The following is a 17955-nucleotide window of genomic DNA, read 5'->3' as shown; positions in this document are numbered from 1 at the left end:
TCTCTCCTCTGTAGATCCTGTGTGTGATTGGCTCAGGCCTGATCACGTGACTCTCTCCTCTGTAGATCCTGTGTGTGATTGGCTCAGGCCTGATCATGTGACTCTCTCCTCTGTAGATCCTGTGTGTGATTGGCTCAGGCCTGATCATGTGACTCTCTCCTCTGTAGATCCTGTGTGTGATTGGCTCAGGCCTGATCACGTGACTCTCTCCTCTGTAGATCCTGTGTGTGATTGGCTCAGGGCCGGCAGCGGTCCTCTGTACCTACGCCGTGTCCTTCATGTTCACGCGTGTCCAGAGCAACAGAGACTTCCTGTCTGTGGTGTCCATGATGGTGAGTCTGCCCGTGCCCCCATACCCCAGCCACACCTTAACCCCAGCCACACCCCAAACCTCAGCCACACCCCAAACCCCAAACCCCAGCCATACCCCAAACCCCAAACCCCAGCCATACCTTAACCCCAGCCACACCCCAAACCTCAGCCACACCCCAAACCCCAAACCCCAAACCCCAGCCATACATTAACCCCAGCCACACCCCAAACCTCAGCCACACCCCAAACCCCAAACCCCAGCCATACCTTAACCCCAGCCACACCCACCCTTACAACACACAATTTGCTGTTTTTGTTGCACTTTGTAAAGTGTGACTGTTTTCTGTAAAAAAACATTAATGGCAGTGTGGTTCTGTAGGTGTGTGTGGTCAGTGCATCGATGGTCCAGATGGCCTACATTAATGGCGGTGTGGTTCTGTAGGTGTGTGTGGTCAGTGCGTCGATGGTCCAGATGGCCTACATTAATGGTGGTGTGGTTCTGTAGGTGTGTGTGGTCAGTGCGTCGATGGTCCAGATGGCCTACATTAATGGCGGTGCGGTTCTGGCCCAAGTCCTCCACAGCATCCTGTGCTTCTGCAGCCCGTTCTATCCGCTGATTGGCTGCCTCAGCGGCATCAGTCAGGTCAGGCTCCACCTCCTTCCCTCTCAGGATTCCAGATTGAAATGTGCTTCAAGTGAACTTGTGTTGCAAAAGCATCCCCCCTTTAATAGGATACTGGTGAAAAGAAATAGTTGCAACCTTTCCCCATATGTGTATGCCAAAATACTTACAAATGTATGTGCACATATACACACACACAGGCACAATCATACATAGACATTGACAAAACCAGACAAAACCAAAAAATATTTAGTTCAAATGTATTTACTCACATCTTCCCTCCCCTCTTATCCTCCCTCCCTCTTTCTCTCTCCCTCTCTCTTTCCTCTCTCTCATCTCTCTCTCTCTCTCTCTCTCACACACACACGGAGACATGCACACGCGAGCGTACACAGGCGCACACTCACACACGCACACACACACACACACACACACACTCTCACACCCACTCACACCCACTCTCACACACACACACACACACACACTCACACACTCTCACACCCACACACACACACACACACACACACACACACAGATAGTCATCTCCTTTTCACTCGGTCCTCTCCCTGTATAACACTGTGTTTGACTGCAGGCCACCTTCCTGACCCCTGGCTCTGAAGGTCACCGGTTCCTGTGGAAAGCTCAGATTATCTCCGTGGCAGCTGTGAGTTCAGGGTGATATACAGGTGTCTCTGTGTGATATACAGGTGTCTCTGTGTGATATACAGGTGTCTCTGTGATATACAGGTGTCTGTGTGATATACAGGTGTCTGTGTGATATACAGGTGTCTCTGTGTGATATACAGGTCTCTGTGTGATATACAGGTGTCTCTGTGTGATATACAGGTCTCTGTGTGATATACAGGTGTCTGTGTGATATACAGGTGTCTGTGTGATATACAGGTGTCTGTGTGACACAGGTGTCTGTGTGATATACAGGTGTCTGTGTGACACAGGTGTCTCTGTGTGATATACAGGTGTCTGTGTGATATACAGGTGTCTCTGTGTGATATACAGGTCTCTGTGTGATATACAGGTGTCTCTGTGATATACAGGTGTCTGTGTGATATACAGGTGTCTGTGTGATATACAGGTGTCTCTGTGTGATATACAGGTGTCTCTGTGATATACAGGTGTCTCTGTGTGATATACAGGTGTCTGTGTGATATACAGGTGTCTCTGTGTGACACAGGTGTCTCTGTGTGATATACAGGTGTCTGTGTGATATACAGGTGTCTGTGATATACAGGTGTCTGTGTGATATACAGGTGTCTCTGTGTGATATACAGGTGTCTGTGTGATATACAGGTGTCTGTGTGACACAGGTGTCTCTGTGTGATATACAGGTGTCTGTGTGACACAGGTGTCTGTGTGATATACAGGTGTCTGTGTGACACAGGTGTCTCTGTGTGATATACAGGTGTCTGTGTGATATACAGGTGTCTCTGTGTGATATACAGGTCTCTGTGTGATATACAGGTGTCTGTGTGACACAGGTGTCTCTGTGTGATATACAGGTGTCTCTGTGTGATATACAGGTGTCTCTGTGACACAGGTGTCTCTGTGTGATATACAGGTGTATCTGTGTGATATACAGGTGTCTGTGTGACACAGGTGTCTCTGTGTGATATACAGGTGTCTGTGATATACAGGTGTCTCTGTGTGATATACAGGTGTCTGTGTGACACAGGTGTCTGTGTGATATACAGGTGTCTGTGTGATATACAGGTGTCTGTGTGACACAGGTGTCTGTGTGATATACAGGTGTCTCTGTGTGATATACAGGTGTCTCTGTGTGATATGCAGGTGTCTCTGTGTGATATACAGGTGTCTCTGTGTGACACAGGTGTCTCTGTGTGATATACAGGTGTCTGTGTGACACAGGTGTCTCTGTGTGATATACAGGTGTCTCTGTGTGATATACAGGTGTCTGTGTGACACAGGTGTCTCTGTGTGATATACAGGTGCCTCTGTGTGATATACAGGTGTCTGTGTGACACAGGTGTCTCTGTGTGATATACAGGTGTCTCTGTGTGATATACAGTAGGTGTGTTTTTGGTTGTTTGTAAATGTAAATGTGTGTGTGGTACAGGTGTGGTACATGTGTGTATTTGGGTGTGCATGTAGGTGTGTGTGGCGGCACGGATGGTGCAGTGGGTAGCACTGCCGCCTCACAGCAAGGAGGTCCTGGGTTCGAATCCCCGTCGGCCGGGGCCTCTCTGTGTGGAGTTTGCATGTTCTCCCCGTGTCTGCGTGGGTTTCCTCCGGGTACTCCGGTTTCCTCCCACAGTCCAAAGACATGCACGTTAGGCTGATTGGAGAGTCTAAATTGTCCGTAGGTATGAGTGTGTGAGTGAATGGTGTGTGTGCCCTGTGATGGACTGGCGACCTGTCCAGGGTGTATTCCTGCCTTTCGCCCAATGTATGCTGGGATAGGCTCCAGCCCCCCTGCGACCCTGATCAGGATAAGCGGGTTCAGATAATGGATGGATGGATGTAGGTGTGTGTGGTACAGGTGTGCATGTAGGTGTGTGTGATACAGGTGTGGTACAGGTGTGCATGTAGGTGTGTGTGGTACAGGTGTGTATTTGGGTGTGCATGTAGGTGTGTGTGGTACAGGTGTGGTACAGGTGTGCATGTAGGTGTGTGTGGTACAGGTGAGCATGTAGGTGTGTGTGGTGCAGGTGTGTATTTGGGTGAGCATGTAGGTGTGTGTGGTACAGGTGTGTATTTGGGTGTGCATGTAGGTGTGTGTGGTACAGGTGTGCATGTAGGTGTGTGTGGTACAGGTGAGCATGTAGGTGTGTGTGGTGCAGGTGTGGTACAGGTGTGCATGTTGGTGTATGTGGGGGTGACATGGCTCAGGCAGTAAGAGCAGTCGTCTGGCAGTCAGAGGGTTGCCGGTTCGATCCCCCGCCCGGGCTGTGTCGAAGTGTCCCTGAGCAAGACACCTAACCCCCAAATGCTCCTGACGAGCTGGTCGGCGCCTTGCATGGCAGTCAATCGCCGTTGGTGTGTGAGTGTGTGTATGAATGGGTGAATGAGAAGCATCAATTGTACAGCACCATTGACCATTTATGGTACAGGTGTGGTAAAGGTGTGTTTCTGCAGCCCTATCTGCAGGTGGTCCTGCTTCTGTTGCTGCTGCGCTGGCTGGAGATCCGCAGTGGTGGGAGGGCCCTGAGGAGCGACCCGCTGTGCAGGTCAGGGGTCAGGGGTCAGGGGGTAACCCGCGTTAGGCTGTCTGATACAGTTACTCTGCTGCAGGATCTCAGAGTGGCGTCACTGATGCAGCTGAGCTGTGGCTCCTCCCTCCCTGCAGGATCCGGCCCCGCCCAGCAGGGGGCAGCAGGGCGCAGCTGAACCCAGAGGATTGTGGGAATGAAGACGAGGATGTGCGGTTGGAGCGAGCGCGAGTGAAGGAGGCGCTGACCTGCCAGAGCGGCGAGGAGGTGAGTCACCCTCACCCTGTCACCCTCTCACCCTGTCACACACTCACCCTCTCACCCTGTCACACACTCACCCTCTCACCCTGTCACACACTCACCCTGTCACCCTGTCACACACTCACCCTGTCACCCTCTCACCCTGTCACACACTCACCCTGTCACCCTGTCACACTCACCCTGTCACCCTCTCACCCTGTCACACACTCACCCTGTCACCCTGTCACACTCACCCTGTCACACTCACCCTGTCACCCTCTCACCCTGTCACACACTCACCCTGTCACCCTCTCACCCTGTCACCCACTCACCCTGTCACCCCCTTACCCTGTCACCCTCTCACCCTGTCACACACTCACCCTGTCACACACCCTGTCACCCTCTCACCCTGTCACACACTCACCCTGTCACCCTGTCACCTTGTCACCCCCTCACCCTGTCACCCTCTCACTCTGTCACCCTGTCACACTCACCCTGTCACCCCCTCACCCTGTCACCTTGTCACACTCACCCTGTCACCCTGTCACCCTCTCACCCTGTCACACACTCACCCTGTCACACTCACCCTGTCACACACTCACCCTGTCACACACTCTCCTAGTCACCCACTCACCTTGTCAACCCCTCACCCTCTCACCCTTTCACACACTCACCCTGTCACACACTCACCCTCTCACCCTGTCACCCTCTCACCCTGTCACCCTGTCACACACTCACCCTGTCACCCTATCACACACTCACCCTGTCACCCTCTCACCCTCTCACCCTGTCACACACTCACCCTGTCACCCTGTCACCCCCTTACCCTGTCACCCTCTCACCCTGTCACCCTCTCACCCTGTCACACACTCACCCTCTCACCCTGTCACACACTCACCCTGTCACCCTGTCACACTCACCCTCTCACCCTGTCACCCTCTCACCCTGTCACACACTCACCCTGTCACCCACTCACCTTGTCACCCCCTCACCCTGTCACCCTGTCACACTCACCCTGTCACACACTCACCCTGTCACCCTCTCACCCTGTCACACACTCACCCTGTCACCCACTCACTCTGTCACCCTGTCACCCCCTCACCCTGTCGCCCTCTCACCCTGTCACACACTCACCCTGTCACCCCCTTACCCTGTCACCCTGTCACCCCCTTACCCTGTCACCCTCTCACCCTGTCACACACTCACCCTGTCACCCTGTCACACTCACCCTGTCACCCTCTCACCCTGTCACCCACTCACCTTGTCACCCCCTCACCCTGTCACCCTCTCACTCTGTCACCCTGTCACACTCACCCTGTCACACACTCACCCTGTCACCTTGTCACACTCACCCTGTCACCCTGTCACCCTCTCACCCTGTCACCCTGTCACACTCATTCTGTCACCCTCTCACCCTGTCACACACTCACCCTGTCACCCCCTCACCCTGTCACCCACTCACTGTCACCCTGTCACCCCCTCACCCTGTCACCCTGTCGCCCTCTCACCCTGTCACACACTCACCCTGTCACCCACTCACCTTGTCACCCCCTCACCCTCTCACCCCGTCACCCTCTCACCCTGTCACACACTCACCCTGTCACACACTCACCCTGTCACACTCACCCTGTCACCCTCTCACCCTGTCACCCTCTCACCCTGTCACACACTCACCCTGTCACACACTCACCCTGTCACCCTGTCACACTCACCCTGTCACCCTCTCACCCTGTCACCCTCTCCCCCTGTCACCCACTCACCCTGTCACCCTGTCACACTCACCCTGTCACCCACTCACCCTGTCACCCTCTCACTCTGTCACCCTTTCACACTCACCCTGTCACACACTCACCCTGTCACCCTGTCACCCTCTCACCCTGTCACCCTGTCACACTCATTCTGTCACCCTCTCACCCTGTCACACACTCACCCTGTCACCCCCTCACCCTGTCACCCACTCACTGTCACCCTGTCACCCCCTCACCCTGTCACCCTGTCGCCCTCTCACCCGGTCACACACTCACCCTGTCACCCATTCACCTTGTCACCCCCTCACCCTCTCACCCTGTCACACACTCACCTTGTCACCCCCTCACCCTGTCACCCTCTCACCCTGTCACACACTCACCCTGTCACCCACTCACCTTGTCACCCTCTCACCCTGTCACACACTCACCCTGTCACCCACTCACCTTGTCACCCTCGCACCCTGTCACACACTCACCCTGTCACACACTCACCCTGTCACCCACTCTCCTAGTCACCCACTCACCTTGTCACACACTCACCCTGTCACCCTCTCACCCTGTCACCCTGTCACCCTGTCACCCTCTCACCCTGTCACACACTCACCCTGTCACCCTGTCACACTCACCCTGTCACCCTCTCACCCTGTCACCCTGTCACACTCACCCTGTCACCCTCTCACCCTGTCACACACTCACCCTGTCACCCTGTCACACTCACCCTGTCACCCTCTCACCCTGTCACACACTCACCCTGTCACACTCACCCTGTCACACACTCACCCTGTCACACACTCTCCTAGTCACCCACTCACCTTGTCAACCCCTCACCCTCTCACCCTTTCACACACTCACCCTGTCACACACTCACCCTCTCACCCTGTCACCCTCTCACCCTGTCACCCTGTCACACACTCACCCTGTCACCCTATCACACACTCACCCTGTCACCCTCTCACCCTCTCACCCTGTCACACACTCACCCTGTCACCCTGTCACCCCCTTACCCTGTCACCCTCTCACCCTGTCACCCTCTCACCCTGTCACACACTCACCCTCTCACCCTGTCACACACTCACCCTGTCACCCTGTCACACTCACCCTCTCACCCTGTCACCCTCTCACCCTGTCACACACTCACCCTGTCACCCACTCACCTTGTCACCCCCTCACCCTGTCACCCTGTCACACTCACCCTGTCACACACTCACCCTGTCACCCTCTCACCCTGTCACACACTCACCCTGTCACCCACTCACTCTGTCACCCTGTCACCCCCTCACCCTGTCGCCCTCTCACCCTGTCACACACTCACCCTGTCACCCCCTTACCCTGTCACCCTGTCACCCCCTTACCCTGTCACCCTCTCACCCTGTCACACACTCACCCTGTCACCCTGTCACACTCACCCTGTCACCCTCTCACCCTGTCACCCACTCACCTTGTCACCCCCTCACCCTGTCACCCTCTCACTCTGTCACCCTGTCACACTCACCCTGTCACACACTCACCCTGTCACCTTGTCACACTCACCCTGTCACCCTCTCACCCTGTCACCCTGTCACACTCATTCTGTCACCCTCTCACCCTGTCACACACTCACCCTGTCACCCCCTCACCCTGTCACCCACTCACTGTCACCCTGTCACCCCCTCACCCTGTCACCCTGTCGCCCTCTCACCCTGTCACACACTCACCCTGTCACCCACTCACCTTGTCACCCCCTCACCCTCTCACCCTGTCACACACTCACCTTGTCACCCTCTCACCCTGTCACACACTCACCCTGTCACCCTCTCACCCCGTCACCCTCTCACCCTGTCACACACTCACCCTGTCACACACTCACCCTGTCACACTCACCCTGTCACCCTCTCACCCTGTCACCCTCTCACCCTGTCACCCTCTCACCCTGTCACACACTCACCCTGTCACACACTCACCCTGTCACCCTGTCACACTCACCCTGTCACCCTCTCACCCTGTCACCCTCTCCCCCTGTCACCCACTCACCCTGTCACCCTGTCACACTCACCCTGTCACCCACTCACCCTGTCACCCTCTCACTCTGTCACCCTTTCACACTCACCCTGTCACACACTCACCCTGTCACCCTGTCACCCTCTCACCCTGTCACCCTGTCACACTCATTCTGTCACCCTCTCACCCTGTCACACACTCACCCTGTCACCCCCTCACCCTGTCACCCACTCACTGTCACCCTGTCACCCCCTCACCCTGTCACCCTGTCGCCCTCTCACCCGGTCACACACTCACCCTGTCACCCATTCACCTTGTCACCCCCTCACCCTCTCACCCTGTCACACACTCACCTTGTCACCCCCTCACCCTGTCACCCTCTCACCCTGTCACACACTCACCCTGTCACCCACTCACCTTGTCACCCTCTCACCCTGTCACACACTCACCGTCACCCACTCACCTTGTCACCCTCGCACCCTGTCACACACTCACCCTGTCACACACTCACCCTGTCACCCACTCTCCTAGTCACCCACTCACCTTGTCACACACTCACCCTGTCACCCTCTCACCCTGTCACCCTGTCACCCTGTCACCCTCTCACCCTGTCACACACTCACCCTGTCACCCTGTCACACTCACCCTGTCACCCTCTCACCCTGTCACCCTGTCACACTCACCCTGTCACCCTCTCACCCTGTCACACACTCACCCTGTCACCCTGTCACACTCACCCTGTCACCCTCTCACCCTGTCACACACTCACCCTGTCACCCACTCACCCTGTCACCCCCTCACCCTGTCACCCACTCACTCTGTCACCCTGTCACCCTGTCACCCACTCACCCTGTCACCCACTCACCCTTTCACACACTCACCCTGTCACCCACTAACTCTGTCACCCTCTCACCCCCTCACCCTGTCACCCTGTCGCCCTCTCACCCTGTCACACACTCACCCTGTCACCCACTCACCTTGTCACCCTCTCACCCTGTCACACACTCACCCTGTCACCCTCTCACCTTGTCACCCCTTCACCCTGTCACCCACTCACCTTGTCCCCCCCTCACCCACTCACCCTGTCACCCACTCCCCTTGTCACCCTCTCACCCTGTCACACACTCACCCTGTCATCCACTCACCTTGTCACCCTCTCACCCTGTCACACACTCACCCTGTCACACACCCTGTCACCCACTCTCCTAGTCACCAACTCACCTTGTCACACACTCACCCTGTCACCCTGTCACACACTCACACACTCACCCTGTCACCCACTCACCTTGTCACCCTCTCACCCTGTCACCCCCTCACCCTGTCACCCACTCACCTTGTCACCCCATCACCCTCTCACCTTGTCACCCACTCACCTTGTCACCCACTCACCTTGTCACCCACTCACCCTGTCACACACTCACCCTGTCACCCACTCCCCTTGTCACCCACTCCCCTTGTCACCCTCTCACCCTGTCACACACTCACCCTGTCACACACTCACCCTGTCACCCACTCACCTTGTCACCCTCTCACCCTGTCACACACTCACCCTGTCACCCACTCTCCTATTCACCCACTCACCTTGTCACACACTCACCCTGTCACCCTGTCACACACTCACACACTCACCCTGTCACCCTCTCACCCTGTCACCCTTTCACACACTCACCCTGTCACTCACTCACCCTCTCACCCTATCACACACTCACCCTGTCACCCACTCACGCTGTCACCCTGTCACACACTCACCCTGTCACACACTCACCCTGTCACACACTCACCCTGTCACCCACTCACCTTGTCACCCCCTCACCCACTCACACACTCACCCGCTCACACGCTCACCTTGTCACCCTCTCACCCTGTCACACACTCACCCTGTCACCCACTCACCTTGTCACCCCCTCACCCTGTCACACACTCACCCTGTCACCCACTCCCCTTGTCACCCACTTCCCTAGTCACCCTCTCACCCTGTCACACACTCACCCTGTCACACACTCACCCTGTCACCCACTCCCCTTGTCACCCTCTCACCCTGTCACACACTCACCCTGTCACACACTCACCCTGTCATCCACTCACCTTGTCACCCTCTCACCCTGTCACACACTCACCCTGTCACACACCCTGTCACCCACTCTCCTAGTCACCCCATCACCCTCTCACCCTGTCACCCACTCACCTTGTCACCCACTCACCCTGTCACACACTCACCCTGTCACCCACTCCCCTTGTCACCCACTCCCCTTGTCACCCTCTCACCCTGTCACACACTCACCCTGTCACACACTCACCCTGTCACCCACTCACCTTGTCACCCTCTCACCCTGTCACACACTCACCCTGTCACCCACTCTCCTATTCACCCACTCACCTTGTCACACACTCACCCTGTCACCCTGTCACACACTCACACACTCACCCTGTCACCCTCTCACCCTGTCACCCTTTCACACACTCACCCTGTCACTCACTCACCCTCTCACCCTATCACACACTCACCCTGTCACCCACTCACGCTGTCACCCTGTCACACACTCACCCTGTCACACACTCACCCTGTCACCCACTCACCTTGTCACCCCCTCACCCACTCACACACTCACCCGCTCACACACTCACCTTGTCACCCTCTCACCCTGTCACACACTCACCCTGTCACCCACTCACCTTGTCACCCCCTCACCCTGTCACACACTCACCCTGTCACCCACTCCCCTTGTCACCCACTTCCCTAGTCACCCTCTCACCCTGTCACACACTCACCCTGTCACACACTCACCCTGTCACCCACTCACCTTGTCACCCTCTCACCCTGTCACACACTCACCCTGTCACACACTCACCCTGTCACCCACTCTCCTATTCACCCACTCACCTTGTCACACACTCACCCTGTCACCCTGTCACACACTCACACACTCACCCTGTCACCCTCTCACCCTGTCACCCTTTCACACACTCACCCTGTCACTCACTCACCCTCTCACCCTATCACACACTCACCCTGTCACCCACTCACGCTGTCACCCTGTCACACACTCACCCTGTCACACACTCACCCTGTCACACACTCACCTTGTCACTCCCTCACCCACTCACACACTCACCCGCTCACACACTCACCTTGTCACCCTCTCACCCTGTCACACACTCACCCTGTCACCCACTCACCTTGTCACCCTCTCACCCTGTCACACACTCACCCTGTCACACACTCACCCTGTCACCCACTCTCCTAGTCATCCACTCACCCTGTCACACACTCACCCTGTCACCCACTCTCCTAGTCACCCACTCACCTTGTCACACACTCACCCTGTCACCCTGTCACACACTCACCCTCTCACCCTATCACACACTCACCCTGTCACCCACTCACGCTGTCACCCTGTCACACACTCACCCTGTCACACATTCATCCTGTCACACACTCACCCACTCACACACTCAACCTGTCACACACTCACACACTCACCCTGTCACACATTCATCCTGTCACACACTCACCCACTCACACACTCACCCTGTCACACACTCACCCTGTCACCCTCTCACCCTGTCACCCTGTCACACACTCACCCTGTCACCCTATCACACACTCACCCTGTCACCCCCTCACGCTGTCACCCTGTCACACACTCACACACTCACCCTCTCACCCTGTCACCCTGTCACACACTCACCCACTCACACACTCACCCTGTCACACATTCATCCTGTCACACACTCACCCACTCACCCTGTCACCCTGTCACACACTCACCCTGTCACCCAATCACACCCTCACCTTCTCGCACACTCACCCTGTCACCCAATCACACACTCACCCTCTGACACACTCACCCTGTCACCCTGTACAGGTGTGGTACATGTGTGTATTTGGGTGTGCATGTAGGTGTGTGTGGTACAGGTGTGCATGTAGGTGTGTGTGGTACTGGTGTGGTACAGGTGTGCATGTAGGTGTGTGTGGTACAGGTGTGGTACAGGTGTGTATTTGGGTGTGCATGTAGGTGTGTGTGGTACAGGTGTGCATGTAGGTGTGTGTGGTACAGGTGTGCATGTAGGTGTGTGTGGTACAGGTGTGTATTTGGGTGTGCATGTTGGTGTATGTGGGGGCGACATGGCTCAGGCAGTAAGAGCAGTCGTCTGGCAGTCAGATGGTTGCCGGTTCGATCCCCCGCCCGGGCTGTGTCGAAGTGTCCCTGAGCAAGACACCTAACCCCCAAATGCTCCTGACGAGCTGGTCGATGGCAGCCAATCGACGTTGGTGTGTGAGTGTGTGTATGAATGGGTGAATGAGAAGCATGAATCACACACTCACCCTCTCACGCACTTCACCCTGTCACCCAATCACACACTCACCCTCTCACACTATCACCCTGTCACCCTGTCACCCTGTCACACACTCACCCTGTCACTCACTCACTCACTCACCCTGTCACACACTCACCCTGTCACGCACACACTGAGCTGTTGCCCCACCATCCCTCTCAGAAGCCTGGTCAGTGTGTGTGAGTGTGTGTGTTTATTGGTGATCAGAGAGTGTGATATGTCTGGGTGTGTGTGTGAGTGTGTGTTCATTGGTGATCAGAGAGTGTGATATGTCTGGGTGTGTGTGTGTGTTTATTGGTGATCAGAGAGTGTGATATGTCTGGGTGTGTGTGTGTGAGTGTGTGTGTTTATTGGTGATCAGAGAGTGTGATATGTCTGGGTGTGTGAGTGTGTGTGTTTATTGGTGATCAGAGAGTGTGATATGTCAGTGTGTGTGAGTGTGTGTGTTTATTGGTGATCAGAGAGTGTGATATGTCTGGGTGTGTGTGTGTTCATTGGTGATCAGAGAGTGTGATATGTCTGGGTGTGTGTGTGTGTTTATTGGTAATCAGAGAGTGTGATATGTCTGGGTGTGAGTGTGTGTGTTTCTTAGTGATCAGAGAGTGTGATATGTCAGTGTGAGTGTGTTTGTGTGTGTGTGTGTGTGTGTGTGTGTGTGTCTCGGTGTGTGTGTGTGTGTTAGCGTTGGGCACGCATGTGCGCAGCCATGTGGGGAGGTTGTATGTTCTCCAGAAAGTGTGCGGTTATACAGGCATGCCTGCGCACTGTGCATGCGTGTTTCAAGGAGAACAAAGAAACTAAGATGGAGGGAGGTTTGAAACTAGCTTGAGCTAGTGAGGAAACTATGGTGCATGGAGTTGCCAAACAGATCAAGGATAATCTTAGGATTATCAGTGTGTCGAGATCAATAATGCCGTGTTATGACCGGTAGTAATTAATATAGACCACATGCAAGATCCTGTGTATGCAAGATGTATATTAAATCTAACGCAGTACGGCGGATGACTTGGAGCCAACCAAAAGAAAATGTGTACAGTAACCGCATGGAGCATTAAAACAGTTCCATACCTTCAATTTCAGGAGTTATGGTTGACACAGAATTATGGTTGTAATACATGTGGTTGTGATATGTGTGTGTTTTCTCTCTCAGAAGCCAGCAGTGTTGGTCAGTGATCTGAGCAAGGTGTACTCTGGGAGAAAGGAGGGTGTGGCTTTCAGTAAGAAGATGAAGGTGGCCACCAATAACATCTCATTCTCTGTGCGCAAAGGTCAGTGATGGAGGTCCTCACAGCCATCCCTCATCACAAACATACAGGAGATACCATACTAAACAAACCATCACCTCCCATCTGCTGATTTCTGTGTGTGCGTGTGTGTGTGTGTGTGCGTGTGTGTGCGTGTGTGTGTGTGTGCGTGTGTGTGTGTGCGCGCGTGTGCGTGTGTGTGCGCGTGCGCGCGTGTGTGTGCGCGCGCGTGTGTGTGCGCGCGTGTGTGTGTGTGCGCGCGCGTGTGTGTGCGCGCGTGTGTGTGTGCGCGTGTGTGTGTGTGCGTGTGTGCGCGTGCGTGCGTGTGCGCGTGTGTGCGCGTGTGTGTGTGTGCGCGTGTGTGCGCTCGCGTGTGTGCGCGCGCGTGTGCGCGCGCGTGTGTGCGTGCGTGTGTGCGTGTGTGTGCGTGTGCGTGTGCGTGTGCGTGTGCGTGTGTGCTTGTGCGTGTGTGTACACAGGAGAGGTGTTGGGTCTGCTGGGACCTAACGGTGCAGGGAAGACCACCATCATGCACATGCTCGCAGGAGATCTGGATCCAACCTCTGGCCAGGTCAGACACTTCCCACGCCCAGTAAAGCGCTGTGTGAAACCAGGGTGGGTGAGGTGTGGGGGTTCATGTTCTGAAGGTTAGATTTGAGGTGTGGGGGTTCATGTTCTGAAGGTTAGATTTGAGGTGTGGGGGTTCATGTTCTGAAGGTTAGATTTGAGGTGTGTGGATGTTCATGTTCTGAAGGTTAGATTTGAGGTGTGTGGGTGTTCATGTTCTGAAGGTTAGCTGTGCATTTGCTACAGGTTTTGATGGGAGATTATGGTATGGAGCATCGGCCGGGGGACACGCCCCAGGAGCGGTTGGGGTACTGCCCCCAGACCAGCCCCCTGTGGCCCAGGATCACTGTGCTGGAGCACCTGGAGATCTACGCACACGTCAAAGGGCTCCACCCCCAGGATGTCCCGGACATCATCAAACGGTAACTCCGCCCCCTGTATCCGGGAGCACCAGAGAGAGGGACAGAGAGAGAGAGAGTAAGGGATGTTGAGTGTGTGAATAAGGGATGTTGAGTGTGTGAGTAAGGGATGTTGAGTGTGTGAGTAAGGGATGTTGAGGTCAGTGTGTAAGGGATGTTGAGGTGAGTGTGTGAGTAAGGGATGTTGAGGTGAGTGTGTGAGTAAGGGATGTTGAGGTAAGTGTAAGGGATGTTTAGGTGAGTGAGTAAGGGATGTTGAGGTAAGTGTGTAAGGGATGTTGAGGTAAGTGTGTAAAGGATGTTGAGGTAAGTGTGTGTGTAAGGGATGCTGACTTTGTGTAAGGGATGTTGAGGTGAGTGTGTAAGGGATGTTGAGGTGAGTGTGTGAGTAAGGGATGTTGAGGTGAGTGTGTAAGGGATGTTGAGGTGAGTGTGTAAGGGATGTTGAGGTGAGTGTGTAAGGGATGTTGAGGTGAGTGTGTAAGGAATGTTGAGGTGAGTGTGTAAGGGATGTTGAGGTAAGTGAGTAAGGGATGTTGAGGTGAGTGTGTGAGTAAGGGGTGTTGAGGTGAGTGTGTGAGTAAGGGATGTTGAGGTAAGTGTGTAAGGGATGTTGAGGTGAGTGTGTAAGGAATGTTGAGGTGAGTGTGTAAGGGATGTTGAGGTAAGTGAGTAAGGGATGTTGAGGTGAGTGTGTAAGGGATGTTGAGGTAAGTGAGTAAGGGATGTTGAGGTGAGTGTGTGAGTAAGGGATGTTGAGGTGAGTGTGTAAGGGATGTTGAGGTGAGTGTGTAAGGGATGTTGAGGTGAGTGTGTAAGGGATGTTGAGGTAAATGTGTGAGTAAGGGATGTTGAGGTGAGTGTGTAACGGATGTTGAGGTCAGTGTGTAAGGGATGTTGAGGTGAGTGTGTAAAGGATGTTGAGGTGAGTGTGTAAGGGATGTTGAGGTGAGTGTGTGAGTAAGGGATGCTGACTTTGTGTAAGGGATGTTGAGGTGTGTAAGGGATGTTGAGGTAAGTGTGTAAGGGATGTTGAGGTAAGTGTGTAAAGGATGTTGAGGTGAGTGTGTAAGGGATGCTGACTTTGTGTAAGGGATGTTGAGGTGAGTGTGTAAGGGATGTTGAGGTAAGTGTAAGGGATGTTGAGGTAAGTGTAAGGGATGTTGAGGTGAGTGTGTAAGGGATGTTGAGGTGAGTGTGTAAGGGATGTTGAGGTGAGTGTGTAAGGGATGTTGACCCTCTGTCGATCCTGCAGGGTGGTGAGTGCTCTGGAGCTGAGGGAGCATCTACACAAGAGAGCAAAGAGCCTGTCTGCCGGAATCAAGAGGAAGGTGTGTGTGTGTTTGTCTGTGTCTGTGTGTTTGTCTGTGTCTGTGTCTGTGTTCTGAGTGTCTGTGTGTGTGTGTCTGTCTGTGTGCGTTTGTGCATGTCTGTGTTCTGAGTGTGTGTGTGTGTGTATGTGTGTCTGTCTGTGTTGTGTCTGTGTGTGTGTGTTCTGAGTGTGTGTGTCTTCTGATTGTGTGTGTGTGTGTGTTTGTGTGTGTGTGTCTTCTGAGTGTTTGTGTGTGTGTCTGTGTTGTGTGTGTGTGTGTGTGTGTGTCTTCTGATTGTGTGTGTGTGTGTGTGTGTTCTGAGTGGTGTGTGTGTCTTCTGTGTGTGTGTGTGTGTGTGTGTGTCTTCTGATTGTATGTATGTGTGTGTGTGTTTGTGTGTGTGTGTGTTCTGAGTGTGTGCGTGTTTGTGTTTCAGCTGTGTTTTGCACTGAGCATGCTGGGAAATCCTCAGATTGTCCTCCTGGACGAACCGTCTGCAGGGATGGACCCTAAGTCCAAGCAGCGGATGTGGTAAGCCGGAAGAACACCTAGATACAGGAAGTAATGTAAATGCAAAAAAAAAAACATGATACATAAATTACTCTAAATACATGAACACCTGATACAGGAAGTACCCGACAAACACCTGATACAGGAAGTACTGTAAATTTAGAAGACCAGGCCTTTGTGCTGCAGTGTCCTGGTTGTTACAGCACTGACTGTGTATGGCCACAGGAGGGCGATACGCTCAGCCTTTAAGACTGGGCAGCGAGGCGCTGTGCTGACCACTCACTACATGGAGGAGGCCGAGGCAGTGTGTGACCGTGTCGCCATCATCGTCTCAGGCCGCCTCCGGTGAGTCATTCAATCTAACCTTTAACCCCTAACCTCTAACCCAAAACCCCATTGTACGATCATTCAGTCTAACCCTAACCCCCGGACCGCACTGCCGTTAAGTCTAGTGTTGGGTGAGTGGTGAATGGGTCGTGGTGAACGGTGTTGAGTGAGACTTGGTGTTAAATGAGACTCAGTGTTTAGACTCGGTGTTAAATAAGACTCAGTGTTGAGTGTTGAGTTAGACTCGGTGTTAAATGAGACTCAGTGTTGAGTGAGACTTGGGTGTTAAATGAGACTCAGTGTTGAGTGAGACTCAGTGTTAAATGAGACTCAGTGTTGAGTGAGACTTGGTGTTAAATGAGACTCAGTGTTCAGTGAGACTCAGTGTTAAATGAGACTCAGTGTTAAATGAGACTCAGTGTTGAGTGAGACTCAGTGTTAAATGAGACTCAGTGTTGAGTGTTGAGTTAGACTCGGTGTTAAATGAAACTGTGTTGAGTGAGACTCAGTGTTAAATGAGACTCAGTGTTGAGTGAGACTTGGTGTTAAATGAGACTCAGTGTTCAGTGAGACTCAGTGTTAAATGAGACTCAGTGTTGAGTGAGACTCAGTGTTAAATGAGACTCAGTGTTAAGTGAGACTCAGTGTTGAGTGAGACTCAGTGTTAAATGAGACTCAGTGTTGAGTGAGACTCAGTGTTAAATGAGACTCAGTGTTGAGTGTTGAGTTAGACTCGGTGTTAAATGAAACTGTGTTGAGTGAGACTCAGTGTTAAATGAGACTCAGTGTTGAGTGAGACTTGGTGTTAAATGAGACTCAGTGTTGAGTGAGACTCAGTGTTGAGTGTTGAGTGAGACTCGGTGTTAAATGAGACTGTGTTGAGTGAGACTCTGTTAAATAAGACTCAGTGTTGAGTGCTGAGTTAGACTCGGTGTTAAATGAGACTCAGTGTTGAGTGAGACTCGGTGTTAAATGAGACTCAGTGTTAAATGAGACTCAGTGTTGAGTGTTGAGTTAGACTCGGTGTTAAATGAGACTGTGTTGAGTGAGACTCAGTGTTGAGTGAGACTTGGTGTTAAATGAGACTCAGTGTTCAGTGAGACTCAGTGTTAAATGAGACTCAGTGTTAAATGAGACTCAGTGTTGAGTGTTG

General features: G+C 53.5%; 1 protein-coding gene across 3 annotated transcripts in view; it reads left to right on the top strand.

The window, feature by feature from the left end:
* abca5 (ATP-binding cassette, sub-family A (ABC1), member 5) overlaps positions 1 to 17955 on the top strand; it is a 72722-nt gene that overhangs the window by 51328 nt on the left and 3439 nt on the right. For all 3 annotated transcript variants that reach the window (XM_061232091.1, XM_061232092.1, XM_061232093.1), the window contains 11 exons: positions 219 to 332; positions 818 to 955; positions 1527 to 1598; positions 4046 to 4137; positions 4257 to 4386; positions 13573 to 13690; positions 14146 to 14237; positions 14480 to 14655; positions 15908 to 15983; positions 16402 to 16496; positions 16701 to 16820. In XM_061232091.1, the coding sequence (XP_061088075.1) occupies positions 219 to 332; positions 818 to 955; positions 1527 to 1598; positions 4046 to 4137; positions 4257 to 4386; positions 13573 to 13690; positions 14146 to 14237; positions 14480 to 14655; positions 15908 to 15983; positions 16402 to 16496; positions 16701 to 16820 (1223 nt within the window). The remainder of the gene's footprint in view (positions 1 to 218; positions 333 to 817; positions 956 to 1526; positions 1599 to 4045; positions 4138 to 4256; positions 4387 to 13572; positions 13691 to 14145; positions 14238 to 14479; positions 14656 to 15907; positions 15984 to 16401; positions 16497 to 16700; positions 16821 to 17955) is intronic.

Source organism: Conger conger, chromosome 2 (genome assembly GCF_963514075.1).
Source record: "Conger conger chromosome 2, fConCon1.1, whole genome shotgun sequence".
Classification (NCBI taxonomy): domain Eukaryota; kingdom Metazoa; phylum Chordata; class Actinopteri; order Anguilliformes; family Congridae; genus Conger; species Conger conger.
Note: the sequence above shows the minus strand (reverse complement) of the source record. Positions and strands in the feature narration are given on the sequence as shown.